We start from the raw sequence: 18,801 nt of genomic DNA, 5'->3' as shown, positions 1-18,801 counted from the left end.
GTCTAGTAAAGAATCAAGATTTCATAAAGAAATAAATAATGAATGTAAAATATATGTTGCTATTTACATGAAGTAAATTTTCTCATAGCACTAGTGCAAAATAGACTTTTTATAGCGTCTATTTATACCTATTCAAATTTATCAGGTATAAAAAATAATATAGTGGCAAAATAGTAAATAAAAAGAACTATTTTACACCAATTACTCTAAAAATAGGTATAAAAAATAATATAATGGCAAAATTGTAATAATAATAAATAATTTTACACCGCATATTCTCATAACGAGTGTAAAAAATAATTTTTACACCTATTTTACTTAGAACCGGTGTGGAATATTTAATATTCTAGCCACCCCTTCTATTCACAATTCACTGCGCGCATCTTCTTTTTTCCTCTTCGGTTTTGCATTTCTTCATCTTTGCTTCACATCTTCTCTTCTCTTAGTTCTCTCTGGCGTCTTCTCCTCCTCCGCAAGCTCCTTCGCATTGATGGCACTGATGGCAGAGTTCAAAACCGCCAATCCGCGACTCTTTTCCGATCTGCTCGTCAAAACCCTTGTGTTCTTGGACCGCGCCTCCTCTAGAAGGTTAATTCCTCTCTTTTGTTATGTTTGGGTGATTAGGGTTCCACTTATATAATGATAGATGTTATTATTTCCTTGGTATATAAAATCATGGCTTGTGAAGCATGGCCTCTTTTTGATCGAGTTTCTTCTCAGCTAGGTGGTGGATGCCAAAAATTTGCGCTTCCAACTTGATGAGCACCGTGGCTCATCTTCATTTCCTGAAGCATATTTTCAGATAGCATTTGCGGTAAGTGTTGATTATATTACTAGATATAGGAGGCAAATTGCAGTGGATTTCGCTTGACATATGCTCCAGAACCATAATGACCGAACCTTGTGCAGTAAGGACTTGGTTGATAAGGCTTTAAAGAGAAATAGTGGAGACAATTTGTCTACAGTTGTGATTTGCTTCCAGCAGCAACCTCCTCGCAAACTTGGAGACAAGGGTATCTTTGCATGATATATATATCACCCTAGCAACTCATACAGTACTCAACATTCAATTTAGTCCTTGGATATTTAGAGTCACTATCTCTGCCTCATTCTTGTTACATTTCTGCAAAAGAATCAGATAAGAAGATAAAAAAAATTGAATCATACATTATACGTTACGTGTATAAATGCATTTATATAGAAAGAGAAATTGTGTCAGCTTATCCTTAATTATACTATTGGTACCTATTATAGAAAGATAATGCCTACTCAAGTTCTTTGGCTTGATTCTTCACGGCATTAGCAACCTCTATGGCTGATTGCTTTGATGGCTCATTTAGATGGAGCAAAAATGTTATATTGTCATGCAACATTGTATTTACATTTTATTAGAACTAACTATAATTATGCCTTTTCTTATCCCTTTGTTTTCAGATTGCCATCAAGCTTGAAAAAGGTCTTCCACCCAATAATTATATGTGCAATATTTGCAGAGCTGTCAGCAATTGCTTTGGTTTCTTTCCAAGTCCTTTTTAATGTTATAGAGCAAACTGATTTTATGTTTTGCCCAAGGTCCCTACTGTTCTAGTTCAAAAGCTATTTAATCAAATTTTTCAATACATCAATGCAGAACTCTTTAATAGGTAAACATGTCCTTTTTCATTCAATCCTTTTTACAGTAATGGACTAATTATAACTCTTTAATCTGATTTGAAATCTGATTGTAGTATTGATAGCTTCTTATTCTGGTTTGGGAAACTAACTTAGGAAAGAAATTCTGATGGACGTGAGGGCAGTAGCTTGTATGCAATCAGATTTTGTTTTCTGCTGGATCCATGCTTCAATGGTTTTAGTTTTTTTGGGTTGTGTTGTATGACTTATATGTAGTGTTATCTGTGTTGATGAGTGAGCAGGGAAATGAATTGCGGTATGGTGTCCAGACAGAGTGAAATACTTGGGACCCTTTTCGGCTCAGACTCCCTCTTATTTGACTGGAGAATTCCCAGGGGACTATGGATGGGACACTACTGGATTGTCTGCTGATCCTGAAGTAAATAATCTTGTATACTGATTACTTTGTTTCTTCATCTGTAGGTGGTTATATCTTTTTCAAAGATCATTCTCATCTCAATTCGACCAAGCACAGAAACTCTAGGAAAACTTCTTGGCACTAACTTTCTGGTAGACAAGATTGAAAATCTTCATCACCAGGTTAGTATGTCATATATATGCATCTGTTGGCACTAACTTTGTTTCTTTTGCTTTTCTTATTTTTATTTACTTTATTTTTAGGGTGTCACACACGTGATTTGCTGCACAGGAACAATAGCATTTCCTTAAAGCATTGATTTACTGCAGCATTTGATGTCATAACTAGAATGCAATAGAAGATTAGTTATCTGAAGATTCAAGAGTGGAAAATGTAAGCATAATACTGATGCCTTTTACTGAAAGTTGCCTAAAACATAATCTTCATCTACTCTTCATGCACTTATGGATATTTTTATTTTAATTTTGACTAAGTTTTTAAATTGAAGATTGGGTTGGAGTGAAGAATCTAGTATCTGCATTGCCTTCCTCACTGAAGAGAGTTGTTCTTGTGTCATATGACCAAATTCAATGAATTGCCATGGAGGTAAGCATACCTCATTTTGCTCTTCTTTATTTTGTCGATATAACTTTCCTTCCTGCTTATGCCAGACCCAATAATTAGAAGAAGAAGAAAAAGTAAAATATAACTTATGTTATTTATAATTATTGAGATCTATTTTAATAATTAATAAATAAAGCGAGGATTAGAGATGTATATTATATTTTGGGTACACTTTCTTTTCTCTGCTACGGTCTTCAATTATAATGTTCAAAAGATCTTTTTATTTTAAAAGAAAGTGTAAAACTAAACATCATAGTAATATTGAAGTCCAGGCCTTCTTAAAACTTCCTCTTTGTCATCTTTTATAGTTTACAATATAAGAGTTTAGATAAAAAGTTCTCAAATTTAATTAAATTTCTGATTTCTCCAGTTTAGTTAAAATTAATTTAGAAATATAATCATAAACTTTTAAAATAAAAGATTCCTTTAATTCTTTTCAAATAATTCAAATTAATTAATGGTTTAATTATTAAAGCAGAATTTCCCTTTGTTGTATCATATTACCTTATTTTACGAATATATAGTTTTTGTTTGAATATGTTATGTTTGATTATTTTTTGTGGTTTTGGAAAATAGACGTGTGACAGGAAGAGCAAAGAGAATAGTTCCAAAAGCTCCTCCTCTACCATATTCTAGGCTTGCACCATCATTAGCTCGTCTTCCCACCACTACACCACCTTCCTCCATTGATGACAACAACCAATTAGTATGTTTTAATAACCTTAAATACATAAACATTACAATTGAAGTTCTATCAACTTTGAAGTTCTTTACGATTGATTTGGTGTTCTATCTTCTGTTCTACAGGTTTGTCCTGTTTGTTTGACCAATCCAAGAGACTTGGCCTTCGGGTGTGGTCACATGGTGAGTTATCATTATTCTTATTTATTATTATTATTATTATTATTATTATTATTTATACAATATTTTAGAAAAACAAACTTGCAAGGATTGTGGATACAAGTTAACTAATTGACGTCACAGTGTAATCTTTATTTATTGTTGCAGGTAGAAGATGCTTGAATATCTGTTTTGTAAATTTCTTTTAGTTTCAAAATAATATGATCTTTATAATTTTATCCTTCATGTAAATAATAGGAAGGAAGAAAATTTTAATTGCGATGCTGAAATATAAAAAACTAAAAGTAGATATACAAGGAATAACTCCTTTAAAATTACATTACAGATTAAAATTAATAATTCGTTTAATTGTTTTGTAAAACCGACTATTATGGATATGAATGAATAATAATATTTTTTATTAATGGAAAAAGTATTTTTTTTACCTTGAGTTAAATGTATTTAAAGAACATACTTAGAGTATTTAATATTGTTTCATCTTAACACAAAAAGAAAAAAATGCATGTTTCAGATTTGAGTCAATCAATCACCTGGAACAATTACTTAGAATGACTCTAATTTGATTAGCTAAAGACTCTTTGTACTTGTTTGGAGTAGTTCAACTTGTTTCCATTTGAGAATCATAATTTAACTTGTAGTGCTCACGTCAACCGGGAAGCTTTGAGTGCGGATATTATGTCATGAGGCACATGCAGAAAATTATATCTGCAAATGTCGTTGACTCATGGAAATTGGTAACGTGAACATTTTATAACTAAGATTTTAAGCCATTAATATTATAACTTTACTCAAACTATTCATTGTGTAGATATTTGATGACTCGTCTCCAATGGAACAACATGTCAAAAAGAATGTTCGGGAGCAGTGGGCTACATCTTTTTTAACCATTTGTAAATGATTGGATGTTTCAATATTACATTTTGAGTTTAGGAACTATTTTATGTGTAATATGTTAAGAAACTATGTTAGGTAAATATAGTTAGGAACTTTGTTAAGTAAATATTACATTTTGATGTGTTAATGAAAACAATATTGATTATTTTACTTGTTATTGATTATTTAAACTGTATTCTGTGATTGAATCTTATGCAGGTCTGGATATGGATAGTAGTACATACAAATAAAATATTTAAAAAAAAACATCACTTTTTACACCAGTCAAAGCCACAGCAGGTATAAAAAGTTTTGTTTTTTACACCTATTATAGCACCAGTAGCTATAAAAAGAAACATTTTCTCTAACTAAATATAAGACTTTTATACCTATTATGCACAACACAGGTATAAAAAGTAAAACTTTCTACACCAATTTAATAGTAGGTATAAAAAATTGTAAACTTTCTATACCCCTTGCTTCTATACCTACTCCAAAATAGGTATAAAAAGCCTTTTTTAATAGGTATAAAAAACCATTTTTGTACTACTGTAGGGAAAATATAAAACAAGCTTTTAACAATAAACGTTCATTCTTATTAATAATTATGATTGTTTTTATTTTTTATTTTTTATTTTTATTCCTTTTTTATTTACAATAAATTATGGCAATAATTTTTAACAAACAACATTCATTCTTTTTCTCCTCCTACCTTACAGTAAAATTATGACAGTAATTATAAGTTACGGCATATCAATATTATATACAAATCCAAAACGAACAAATATAGCTACTTTTTCAACCTAGCACAAGTAAACACAACAAACAATAAAAGAATAATATAATTGAAAAGAAAATGTATAAGGCTTAGGTGGTTGGAAAGAACATGGTTGTGAACTATAATGATGTATTTGAGTATCAAATGGACATCTTATGTACATTTATGTATGAGGCTTGGGTGGTTAGAAAGAACATGGTTGTGAACTATAATGATGTATTTGAGTATGAATTGGACATCTCAGGGTGAGATGATTGGAAGTGGTTGTGGGGGTTTGTTGTTGTTCGGTATAACTGTATGGAGCTTTGAACTGGTATGTCTATCCCTACACTCAAAGCACTGTTCAGGCTCAAATAGAGAAGAACAGTGTGAGTGGTGAGAGTAGAGGAAGGTCCTCGTCTATAGTCTTAGAGTTTAGACATAGACAGATTGGGAGATTTACCTTGCATAGTGTTGGATAGGGTCAGCTGAACTATGCAAGTGCAAAGACGACCAATAGGTCGACAGCTATACCAATCCGGATGAGTTGTGTTGAGTGTTTGACTCATGGTTTAAAGGGTATGCTTTAATTGTTCTTTTATCCTCGTCTATAGTCTTAGAGTTTAGACATAGACAGATTGGGGGATTTACCTTGCATAGTGTTGGGGAGGGCCAACTGAACTATGCAAGTGCAAAGACGACCAATAGTTCGACAGTTATACCAATCCGTATGAGTTGTGTTGAGTGTTTGAGTCATGGTTTAAAGGGTATGCTTTAATTGTTCTTTTATATGTAACTAAGCATGATGATATCGATTGATTGTACTATATGTTTATTGCTTGTTTATCTAGCTCACCCTTACTTATGTGTTGTGTGCTGCTTGTGTATGTTTTTCCTTTGCTATGATCATCCACTTGGATGGGAGCAGATGTTGTCGAGGAGGTTCCTTGGAGCAAGAGTTGGAAGATGTTGATGCTGCAGTATAGTCTTTTTAGGATTTCTAAATGTAAGTTGGTGTTATTTTGAAATATTCTAAATTGTTAAAGTTTTAAGTTCCATTCTTTATGTGGATGATTGTAATGTCAACTACGGAACTACTATTCTACTCTGACTGTTGTCTTTATTGGAATGATGACGTCTTTATTATATAAGTTGTTATATATATTTGAGGATGTTACATTTATGGTATCATAGCAGTTTGTCCTTAGGATGACCTGTGAGTTGAGGGCTTGTCTTGCCTTCTCTGTGAAGAATTGAGTCTAAATGATATGATTTACCATTTCCTCCAAGTCTATATAGTAGAGTGTGTATCTAACTAGAAGTTTTGAGAACAAAAAACGTCTTGATAAGAGTAATGAGGGTGCACACTCATGACTTTTACCATAGATAATTTTCCTTTCTTAATTCTGAAGGTTTGAGGTAAGAAAGAGTCAGAGTTTCAGTGTTGTTTCCTGTAGTAATTCCTATCTTGTTCTTGCCTTTGTGGTGGTGTAATGTGCTCTATAGCAGTAGAGGAATGCAGATTCAAGGAAAACTTGAGTTGTATACCTTTATTAGAATTGGTTTAAGCCTTTGAGACAAATTCTTGCCTCGAAGATAAGGAGTTAGAAGACTAAAAATTTAGGGTTCAAAGGAAGAGTGAAGATATTGGAGTTTAGAAGTAATGTTTTGGGTGAAGAAGTTTTCAAGAACAAAGTTAGAAGGTCATATATCGTACGTTTCACAAGAAGGGGTTGAGTTCAAAGGCTAGATTAAGAGAAGCTTTGGATAAGCATGGATGTAGCAAGGTTTGAGAAATCAATTTGGTTTAGTATATCAATAACGTCAGAAGTCAGAAGAAAGGGAAGTGTTGGTGAGAAACAGAGTGACATTGTGTGAGATTGGTAACATGGATCGATGTATTAGTGATGGTTGGAATCTGAATAAGAAAGTGGTGGATGGCCTAAATTTTAAGTTAAGAAAGGAATAGGAAATTCTAAAGTGGACTAAGGGGAATAAGTATCAAGAAAGGAAGTAGAAAAAGAAGATTTTGAGAAGCAGTCAGATAAGGCATAGAGTAGAGTTAAGGAGAAATTATTAGAAGACATAATTTTCAAGTTGAGAGAACATAAGGTCTTTGAAGAAGAATGAAGTATTGTAAAGATCTTAAGTTAAGTGAATTGGAAGGAGATGGTCAAGTTTTCTTAGCAAGTGGATGATTCAGAGTCAAGTTTAGTTGGATGTTTAAAGATTAGTATTTCACACAGAAGAAAGGTTTGAGCATAGGCTAAGATGTTTGATAATTGTAAGGAAAGAAGAGATGGGGTTGTTCTTTCATAGACTTGGGGTGTGATCATAAGGGAGGTTTGATTGTTTCAATTCGATTTTGGGTGGTTATGGTTTTAAGAAGAAGTGTTGAGTTTAAGGAGAACAGACGATTATATATCAGAAGTGGATCAAGTTAAAAATGTGCAGACTAGGGATTGTAAAGTCAAAAAGAGTTTAACGATTTTAAGTGGAGAAGAGAAGTATGAGTTCTTGGTTGGTGTTCTGAAGCAAGTACTAGAATTTCCACATTAGAGTGGTGGAGTTTGCTATTATCCGATGTTAATGGTTCCTAATGGGATAGTTCCTGTTAAGTGTAAGGTGTACAAGAGGTGGGTGATGAATTTGGTAAAACAGTGATAGTTTGGACTCAGTTCAAACATGGGAAGAACTACAAGGTTGGAGAATCTCAAAAGAGAAATAGAGGGCAGGTTGGAACAGTCTAGTATAAATCTTAGCAATCAGGAGTAGGTTCAAGCATGTACGTGTCCGAGGAGTAGAAATAATGTTGGGGAAATGGAATGACAAGGTTATCGTGGAAGAGAAGATTTCTCAAGGTTTTTGCCAGGTCATAGAAGTTTTGAAGAAGGTTCTTCAAGGGTGAGCATTTTCTGGTTACAACAATCATAAAGGAAGTGTCCTTTGAGTCAACTAGTGAGTAAGTGAGTTTGAGGATCAGAGTAGCGCAGCGAATGATGGTGAGCATGTTATTGTTAGTAATAGGCATGCATGAAGAGCTTTTATAATTGTGGATTGGTGGTTTGTGAGGGACAAGTTCTTTGAAACAATATTGGTGTTGTTATATGAGAATGAGTTGGGAGGGTTTGGTAATCTTCAAGAGTTAGAAATGAGTTTAGGTATGGAAGAAACAAGTATCAGGCAGATAAGATGAGTGAGCCTACGGTTTCAAGCTACAGGATCAACTTTAAAGTGAGGAACTATTAATAGATTTGTAACACGAAGAGTGAGTCAGTTGGCGAAGGAGATAATTTGAGCTAGGGTTTTGAGTTATAGTGGCAATCTACACGTAAGGAAATGTCAACTGTCAGTTTGAACAGAGAAAAGATTCAGGTTCTTGGTTGATAAGAATTAAGTAAGAATGGGTTGAAGAATATGAAGATTGGGGATCTATAGTTAAGCTATAAAGCAATTTCGTTAGTATAGTTGAAATACTATAACTAGTGGGTTTCTCAAAATGGTTGAGAAAACCCAGTTTGGACAATCCTAGTTTGAGATGTATCATCAGTTGGCTTGATACTAATCAAGTTAGTAATCTCAAGTCGAAGAGGTTACAAATCTAAGTATGAGTGCAGGCTAGTGGATCAAGAATTGCTTATGGTTCAGGCTGACAAGTTGAATGAGTGAAGGTGGAGTGTTCACTTTGTTTTGTTGTTGCAACGGAGCAGAATTTTAAATTATACTACTCGAGAGTGTAAATCAGTAAAGTAATCTGAAGTCTTTTTGGTGGTCTGAAATGAAGAGGGATGTAGCCCAATTTTTCGCTTCTTGCTTAACTTGTTAGAAGGCGAAGATAGAGCATCAAAGACCTAGAGGTTTACTGCAACCTTGGATATCCTGGATTGGAAATGGGATAACATATCCATGGATTTCGTCACCCATTTACCCTGCATGGTGCGAAGTCATGATGCTATATAGGTGATTGTAGACCGGTTGACCAAGAGCGCTCATTTCTTGGCAATCAACCTGAGAATGTCTATGACGAAGTTGGCGCAACTGTATGTTAAGGAGATAGTGAGGTTACATGGGGTGCCTTCAAGTATTGTATCAGATAGAGACCCGAGGTTCACATCCAGGTTTTGGCAAACCCTTCAAAGTGAGATAAGAAGCAGACTACAGATGAGCTCGACTTATCATCCCTAGACGGATGGACAGTCTGAGAGGACGATCTAGACATTGGAAGACTTACTTAGAACATGTGTCTTGGATCACTTGGGAGCCTGGGATGAAGTGTTAGCGCTAGTAGAGATCACCTATAACAACAGTTATCAGGATAGCACTAGTATGGCATGATTTGAGGCATTGTATGGGAGACATTGTAGGACACCTCTATGTTGGTTTCAGGAGGGAGAAAAAGTGTTTATTGTGGCCAGAGTTGATTCAACAGATTTTTGACAAAATGAAGCTCGTCTAGGAGAGATTGAGAGCCTCTCGGAGCAGGCAGAAATCTTCTGCAGACCAGAGGCGCTGGCCGTTAGAATTTGCAGTTGGGGATCACGTTTTTCTCCGAGTAACTCCTACTATTAGATCCTACGACGTATAGGGCCAGTAGCTTATGAGATAGTCATGCCACCCCAGTTAGCAAACTTGCATCTGGTGTTCCATGTATCTCAGCTGAGAAAATACGTGTCCAATCCTTCTCATGTGCTTGAAGTTGAGGATGTGCACGTTAGAGAGGATTTGTCAATTGAAGTGCAACCAGTAAGGATTGAGGAGAGCCAGACCAAACAGCTTAGAGGGAAGATTGTTAGACTAGTCAAAGTTATCTGGAACAGTAGAACGAGCGACTCTACCTGGGAGTTAGAGGACGAGATGAGAGAAACTTACCCCACTTGTTCTCTGATAAGCGCAATTTTTGAGGACAAAAATTTTTGTGTTGGGGAGAATGTAAGGACTTGTAATTATAGTAAATAAGAAAGAAAAGAATTTAAATTAAGGGGGAGGCTTTTTCTTTATTTTATTAATGTATAAACCATATCAACTTTACCAAACTTTGCACATTTTCTTCAAAGCCACATCCTCTCTCTAAAACTTCAACCCTAACTTTCTCTGCCTTCTCTCTACCAAATCTAGAAATTGAACCGGTGTATTGTCATTTAGGTGGTGATTATGCGTTCCCGGAGTCGAGAGCTTCGACTTAACCGATCGGTTTCGTGTTCTATAGCGAGGGTTACTGTTTTGGGGCTTCTTCTAAAGTGTTGTGCTTATAACCACCAAGGTAACGAGAGCTAGTGTCTTGTTAAAAATTTGTTGTATGATTTGTCTGTATGTTAAATTCTGAGCTGGTATGTTGTTGATATAAAATTGTGTTATTATTGATAGTTGGAAGAATTGAGGGTTTTAAAGGATAGAAATGAAATTGGGCAACTTGTATAAGTGAATTTGGATTTTTAAAGTGTCAAAAGTGGTTTGATACACCTAGTCTTGGATCTAGTGATCAAATGGATGTTTGTTTTAACTTATAAACGTGATTTTCCATCAATACAAATGTGTAAAGAACCCTTTTAGTCATTAAAACAGGTTCCAAGTGCATCAAAAGTCAAATTTCATGGTTGTTGTCAACTGGTATGGGGCTGGGCGACCTCTGGTTTGCCCCAAGCGCCCCTGGATGCGAGGCGGTTCGCTCCGAGCGCCCCTGGGCGTACCAGCATGTTGTTGTCTTTGTTTTTGATAGTTTTTGGGGTTCCAGATGTCCGTTTTGGACGTTCCTTAGGTCGTTTTGGGAGGTTTTTGAACCTGTTTGGAACTGTTGATGATGGTTTCAAAGCCATTTTCTTTGTCTAAGTATGATTTACGGAGTTTTGTGTTGTTTAGTGGTTCTCTTGGGACTGTTATTGTCGGGTAATGTGTATTGGATTGATTAATGTTGTTTGCTTAATAGATTGTCATGTACGTTTATGTATGAGGCTTGGGTGGTTTGGAAGAACATGGTTGTGAACTATAATGATGTATTTGAGTATGAATTGGACATCTCAGGGTGAGATGATTGGAAGTGGTTGTGGGGGTTTGTTGTTGTTTTGTATAACTGTATGGAGCTTTGAACTGGTATGTCTATCCCTACACTGAAAGCACTGTTCATGCTCAAATAGAGAAGAACAATGTGAGTGGTGAGAGTAGAGGGAGGTCCTCGTCTATAGTCTTAGAGTTTAGACATAGACAGATTGAGGGATTTACCTTGCATAGTGTTAGGGAGGGCCAGCTGAACTATGCAAGTGCAAAGACGACCAATAATTCAACAGTTATACCAATCCGGATGAGTTGTGTTGAGTGTTTGAGTCAATGTTTAAAGGGTATGCTTTAATTGTTCTTTTATATGTAACTAAGCATGATGGCATCGATTGATTGTACTATATGTTTATTGCTTGTTTATCTAGCTCACCCTTGCTTCTGTGTTGTGTGTTGCTTGTGTATGTTTTTCCTTTGCGATGATCATCCACTTGGATGGGAACAGATGTTGTCGAGGAGGTTCCCTTGGAGCAATAGTTGGAAGATGCTGATGTTGCAGTATAGTCTTTTTAGGATTTCTAAATTTAAGTTGGTGTTATTTTTAAATACTCTAAACTGTTAAAGTTTTAAGTTTCATTCTTTAAGTGGATGACTGTAATGTCAACTACGGAACTACTATTATACTCTGACTATTCTTTTTATTGGAATGATGACGTCTTTATTATATAAGTTGTTATATATATTTGAGGATGTTACACTCTGAAATAGAAAATCAGTTAACAAATAACACAGAAGGAAAAATCAAAATATTCCTAAGAAAGCAACAACCTATTTATCGTACATGATGGTTGAAAAAGAGAAATGAAATTAGTCCGAAAATATCAATTCATTAATTTCCCTAATCGAATCCATTTTATAAGTTAGAAATTTTAGCACATACTTAAAAGAGGAAAAATGTAGCTAGTCTATCTAAAACTCTTACGCTGTCAATTGTTCTATCAGAATATTTTATGAGTTAGGAAAGTTAAGTATGCTAGACAATTTATGGGTTAGAAAACTACAGATGTTAGTGGTCCATAAAGACTTTATAAGCTATTGACTATTGACTATTGACTATTGACCATTGTATTCCATTTTATGCTTTAGAAAATTAAGCATGTTAGAAAACAAAGAAGAAAATGAAACTGGTCCAATTACCTTAAGGTATTGGTTGTCCTAATCGAATCCATTTTATAAGTTAGAAAACTGTGAACATTTAATCCCCAAACATATATATCTATTATGAATATATTAATATTTTGATTTGACATTCTTTATATAAATTCATATAGAAATTTTTCATTCATTTATATTTCATCCATAGCCTAACATTTTTAAAGCCATTTTTTGAATAAAGGATTAAGTTTTACTAAAAAGACGTAAACTGATGCAAACTCACTCATCCACATGTTTTAAGAAGTCCTCTATCCTTTCAGGGATTACAAGTGTAATATGCTGTAATTATTTAAGAAACTTTTATATCTTAAAAAAGAAAGAAAATATCTAGTTTGAAAACGCGTCCATAATCTATTTTACTATTGAATATTAACATCCAAAACTTTCATTTTGTTTCCAATATTATCTATTTGATACATCTAACAAGTGAAAAATTAAAATGGGGCAAATTCCCTATTGGAGGATTAAGCTCAGACACTATATATCATCACATCCCAACGTCATTTCAGCTACAGACATAAGTTTTCCATCAAAAATACATTACTCAAAGAAAAGTTTGTTTTTTTTTTGGTTTGGCTCAGAATCTGAATTAAGGAAATTAGATTTTCGTTTTAGTATACTTTTTAAAACATATAATACTAGCATTTTCAGAGTTGCAATTTACCACTGGCAACTCTGTAGCCGAAAGTTGCTATCACAAACCAGGAGCAACAATTACAAACATACCTCAGTATTAGACAATAAAATATAATTCAGATATGTAAGATAACCCTTCAATTGTCTTCCTAATAAAGCAATAGTATAATATATAATTACGGACTTTCATTAGATAATTTAATTTACTCACAAAAAATGAAATTTTATGATTATCGAAAATTTAAGCCTCCATCATCAAAATAAAAATACCTAGTTCCTATCGGCATTATTGTTACTTTAAAGAAGTCAGACTTAAACTTCTTGAAAGATTTATAAAAGGTTTTAAACATTCCTAAAAGGTATTCCTAAAGATAATTAACGAGAACTAAGTATACAAAAAGTGACTCAGTTTCAGGTAAAGGTTATTTTAATTTTACTATCGTCATTAAAGTTATATATTCCTTATCATTCACATGAATATCGGTGTACTTTCAAGTATCGCTCCCCATGATTTATTATATCAGACTTGACGAAATAATGCCATACTTGTGGGACAGATCAATTTCATACAAGAACAATTATTCTTTCAAATTGATTCCTTTGAAATATTTTATTCAAAATATTTACAAATATAATATAACACGGTTGTCAATATTTTTTTTTTCTTTCCTACAAACATATTTTATTACAAAAAGATATATCATCATCAAGAAACGTATATTACTCGTTTTCTATTGTCACTATATAATGCGATCCAGCTTCCTAAATTTCAGAACTGAGAGAAAACTTGAATCAAAATTTTCTTATTTCGTCACTCTTCTCTTAGTTTAGATTATCAGCAAAATTATGATAAGTCCTTACGTTGTAACATTATTTCATCTGCTTTTATTGTATTCCTTTGGATTTTCAGTTGGATTCAAGGAATCACGTAAAAGTGGTGAAAGCAACTGCAGAGAGAATGAGAGACAAGCACTCCTCAACTTCAAACAAAGCCTCATTAATCACTATGGCAGACTGTCTACATGGACTGATCATCAAAATAATACAGATTGCTGCAATTGGGAAGGCATTCAATGCAACCATCAAACTGGTCAGGTCATTCTACTTGATCTTCGTGGTCTGGATACACTATATTTAACAGGTGCAATCAATCTCACTTCATTGATTCCCTTGCAATACATTCAACATCTAGATCTCAGCAATAATGATTTTATGTGGACTCACATCCCACAAGCCATTGGCTCTTTCACCAACTTACAATATCTCAACTTCTCAATTTCTGAATTTAGTGGGATAATTCCTTTCCAACTTGGAAATCTTTCACTACTAAGGTATCTAGACCTTGGAAGAAATAATCTTCTTGGACCAGTTCCTTTTCAGATTGGGAATCTTAGACAGTTACAATATCTTGATCTTGGAGGAAATTCTCTATCAGGAGAAATCCCATTTCAACTTGGGAATCTCAACCGGCTGCAATATCTTAATCTTGCAAGTAACACTCTTTCTGGAGCTATCCCTTTTCGGAATGGGAATCTTCCTCTCTTACAAACTCTTCGGCTAGGTGGTGATTTTTATATAGAAGCCGAGGATTCACAGTGGTTATCTAATCTCCATTCTTTAACAAGTCTTCACTTGAGCTCATTGCATAATCTCAACTCCTCGCGCCAGTGGCTACAAGCTATCAGTGAGCTCATTCCAAACTTAGTAGAGTTGAGGCTTTTTGATTGTTCTCTTTCAGATACTAATATCCAATCTTTGTTTCGTTCTCACTTCAACTTTTCAACTTCTCTTACTGTCCTTGATTTGTCTTCTAATGTGCTAACTTCCTCAACATTTCAACTGTTATTCAATTTTAGCCTTCATCTACAAGAGCTTTATCTTAGCGAAAATGACATTGGATTGTCATCTTTTCTTTTCCCAAATTTTCCATCTCTTAATATACTTGATCTCTCCTTTAATAATCTAACATCATCAGTATTTCAAGGCAATTTTAATTTTGGCTCCCATCTACAGGAGCTTAATCTGTGTAACTGTAGTCTTACAGATCAAAGTTTTCCTATTTCCTCTGCTTCCACAATTAATTCTTCATCTTCTCTTGTCATACTTGATCTTTCCTCAAATCTATTGAAATCATCTACTGTGTTTTACTGGCTTCTGAATTACACCACGAATCTTCAAACCCTTTTACTTTATGGAAACCTGCTAGAAGGTCCCATTCCAGATGGATTTGGAGAAGTAATGAACTCTCTTGAACAATTCAATGCCTACAGGAACAGACTACAAGGAAAGATTCCATCTTTCTTTGGAAACATGTGCAGACTGCGGACCTTAGACCTTTCAAATAACAAGTTGAATGGGGAAATTTCTCATTTCTTTCAAAATTCTTCATGGTGCAATAGACACGTATTTCAAAATTTGGATTTATCATATAACCAAATTACAGGAAAGATACCAAAAAGCATCATATTATTATCTGAGTTGGAGTATTTATACTTGGATAGGAATTCTTTAGAGGGTGATGTCACTGAATCTCTTCTTTGTAATTTTTCCAAATTAAAAGATTTATCCTTATCACACAACACATTGTCTCTAAGATTTGCCTCTAGTTGGGTTCCTCCTTTTCAAGCAACAAGTTTGGGATTAGCATCTTGCAAGCTAGGTCCGAGTTTTCCTGGTTGGCTCCGGACACAGAATTCTTTAATGTCGCTAGATATATCTGATAATGAGCTTAATGATTCTGTACCAGCATGGTTTTGGAACAAATTGCAAAATTTGGGATCGTTAAACATGTCTCACAATAATCTCAATGGTGCAATTCCTGATATACCATTAAAGCTTCCTTATGGACCATCTATAATTCTGAATTCAAATCAATTTGAGGGAACACTTCCACCATTTTTTCTACAAGCTTCAGGGCTGTTACTCTCTCAAAATACAATTTCTGATTTGCATTCTTTTTTGTGTAACCAAATCATTGCTCCGAATTTGGCAACTTTAGATTTATCAAACAATCACATAACGGCACAAATTCCTGATTGTTGGCAATCTTTACACCAATTACTATTTCTTGATTTGAGCGAGAATAAGTTGTCTGGGAATATTCCCATCTCCATGGGGAAACTTGCTAAATTAGAAGCGTTGGTTTTACGAAAGAATAATTTAACAGGTGAACTGCATTCCAGTTTGAAGAATTGCACTAATTTAATTATGCTGGATGTGAGTGAAAATAAATTGTCTGGTCGAATACCCTCATGGATTGGAGAAAGTATGCAGCAATTGAGAATCTTGAACATGCAAGGGAATCACTTCTCATTAAATTTTCCTATTCAACTTTGTTATTTAAGGCATATTCAATTGTTGAATCTCTCCAGGAATAAATTATCAAAAGCAATTCCAACATGCTTAAATAATTTTACAGCCATGTCTGAAAAGAGCATCAACAGAACTCAAACTCAACGGCTTATATATGGGTACGATATTACTTATGATGAAATCTACGGTCCCTTCGCATATTTTGACTACCAGCTTGACATAACGTGGGTGTGGAAAGGTGTGGAACATGTGTTCAGAGATCCCCAATATAGTCTTATGAGTATTGATCTCTCATGTAATGATTTAAATGGTGAAATACCAAAAGAGGTTGTGTGTTTGGTTGGGCTGGTTTCTTTAAATTTATCAAGAAATAATTTGAGCGGAGAAATTCCTTCTGAGATTGGAAATTTAAGTTCACTTGAGTCTCTGGACTTGTCAAGAAATCATTTGCATGGGAGAATTCCTTCTTCTCTTTCTGAACTTGATTTCTTAGGAATATTAAACTTGTCATACAACTCTCTTTCTGGAAGAATTCCATTGGGAAGACATTTGCAGACATTTGATGCCTCTTATTTTGAAGGAAATATTGATCTTTGTGGTGAACAACTCAACAAAAGTTGTCCTGGAGATCACACAACAGCAAAGCCAGAAGAAGCAGCAGGACGGGATGGAGACGATTCTGTTTTCTATGAAGCATTATACATGAGCATGGGCGTAGGATTCTTCGTAGGATTTTGGGGCTTAATAGGGCCAATTCTAATTTGGAAACCTTGGAGAATTGGTTACCTAAGGTTCTTGAACAGATTGACAACTGAGATACAGCTATGATGAATATGCAAAATTTCTGCCAATGGCTCAAAGCTCGGGTTGCAGGTATGTTTTAGTGAACATGCGTTAGTCTATCTCATTGTTATTGCCATAATTATAATGTAATATGGGAGGAAAGAAAGACTGGAAGCTTTGCTGTTAACAAGTTTAATCTTGTTTTATAATTCACTTAAGAAAGTTATGCAGATGAAATCATGCAACATGTTTAATTCAGTTGTTTGATTTATAAGTAAAAAACCAAATTACTAACATAAATTGATGAAAGAAAAATCAGGAGGATTTTGTAAGAAATTTAAGTAGTTGGAAAAAGCTTTCCAATGAAGATTCGTAATATATTATTATTTTCTCTTTTCTTTTGAGAAAACTTCCTTCTTGGAATTCGTTATTTTCATATCTTCTTGCAGTGTTGATTTTTACTGGATAGATATTGACCAATCATCCTCGATTCATAAATAAATGTATATTTCAAACTTGAATGCACACTACTCGAGTAAATCATTGACCCTGATGATAGCAGTAAACATTTATAGCAATGAACATTATGCAAAATAGGATTTGTAAGAATGGTAATTAAGAAGAATAAAGATACAATATGTTTTTAGTTCTTGAAATTTGATTTGAAATTGAAATTTTTTTATTCAAAATTTTAATATATTTTGGTTTCAAATTTTAAAATGAATGGATATAATCTTTTTTTAATTCAATAGATTAACTTTTTTAAGTACTTAATGTTTTTCATGCTCGAATTTGAATTATTTACATGTTGACATTCTTATTTCAATGTTAGCTAGAAAACATGTTTTGACATGTCAAAAAATTTTAAGTAATTGAATGAAAATGACTATATTACTTTTATAATTTGAGAGTCAAAATGTATTAAAGTTTCAAATAAAAATATATTTCAATTTTATATTAAAATTTAGAAACTAAAAATATATTTAACCCTTAATAATAAAATTTAAATTTATGTAACAATAACAAATTTATCATTTATTAAAAGAAACATGATAAATTACTCTCATGTATTTTATTATTAATTTATATGAATCAATTTTATTTAATTTTTGCAGGTGGCCAGTTGTTGACATTTTTCTTGTGTTCCTCTCTCAAATTTGAAGCAAGGGACTCTTTACTAGAACTTCTCTCAATTGTGGTTTAAATGCTTTTTCCATAATGTGTTGCAAAAGGTTGTTCTTCAAATGAAACACGTTTCTTCATTTGATAATGATGTATCTTTTGACTTCAAATATGCTTGTAATTTTTAACTTTTATTTTACGATTAATTTCTTTTATTAGGAAATTTATTTGTGGTAAAATATATTTGTAAAGTTGAAATTAGGTCTTAAATTCAAAAGTGACAAAAAAAATTTCGTAAAATTAAATTAAATTTAAATTTTACTAAGTAGTAAAAAAAATATTAACAATCACGTTATAGTATATTTATAACAATGAGTAAAAGATTTCAACTGATCATTTCAACTGAATTGAGGAAGTACTCAAAAGATAAAGTTAAAAAACAAATTAAGGTTAAGATTTAGGGATTGAAAATCCTGAATATAGCACCTGGAAAACTCAGGATCAACTTCTCCTTTCCTGGCTTCAATTCCACCTTATCGGCGTCCTTCTCAGCTCGCATCATTGGTTTCAACTCATTTCAAGTTTGGAAGAAGATACATGC

At 33.6% G+C, this 18,801-nt stretch overlaps 1 protein-coding gene and 1 long non-coding RNA gene across 3 annotated transcripts; both read left to right on the top strand.

Annotated features, from left to right (window-relative positions):
• Window positions 1–385: 385 nt before the first annotated feature.
• On the top strand, window positions 386–3,659 carry LOC128193587 (uncharacterized). 2 transcript variants are annotated; one of them, XR_008244916.1, is made up of 8 exons: window positions 386–588; window positions 725–814; window positions 910–1,013; window positions 1,435–2,211; window positions 2,293–2,422; window positions 2,538–2,635; window positions 3,230–3,359; window positions 3,461–3,659. It is a non-coding gene; the product is annotated as an uncharacterized LOC128193587 (long non-coding RNA). The 2 variants fall into 2 exon arrangements; XR_008244917.1 differs by having other exon boundaries at window positions 721–814.
• Window positions 3,660–13,747: 10,088 nt separating this feature from the next.
• On the top strand, window positions 13,748–18,402 carry LOC108344259 (receptor-like protein EIX2). Its single transcript, XM_052867673.1, has 2 exons — window positions 13,748–17,168; window positions 18,194–18,402. The coding sequence occupies exon 1, from the start codon at window positions 13,830–13,832 to the stop codon at window positions 17,121–17,123; it is 3,294 nt and encodes a 1,097-aa protein (XP_052723633.1). The 5' UTR covers window positions 13,748–13,829; the 3' UTR covers window positions 17,124–17,168; window positions 18,194–18,402.
• The last annotated feature ends 399 nt before the right edge of the window (window positions 18,403–18,801 follow it).

This window comes from Vigna angularis, chromosome 8 (assembly GCF_016808095.1).
Source record: "Vigna angularis cultivar LongXiaoDou No.4 chromosome 8, ASM1680809v1, whole genome shotgun sequence".
NCBI lineage: Eukaryota > Viridiplantae > Streptophyta > Magnoliopsida > Fabales > Fabaceae > Vigna > Vigna angularis.
This window is presented reverse-complemented; position numbering and strand designations above follow the sequence as displayed.

Excerpts from the sequence above, each read along its gene's own strand:
- LOC108344259 (XM_052867673.1), top strand. The coding sequence starts at position 13,830 with ATGATAAGTCCTTACGTTGTAACATTATTTCATCTGCTTTTATTGTAT.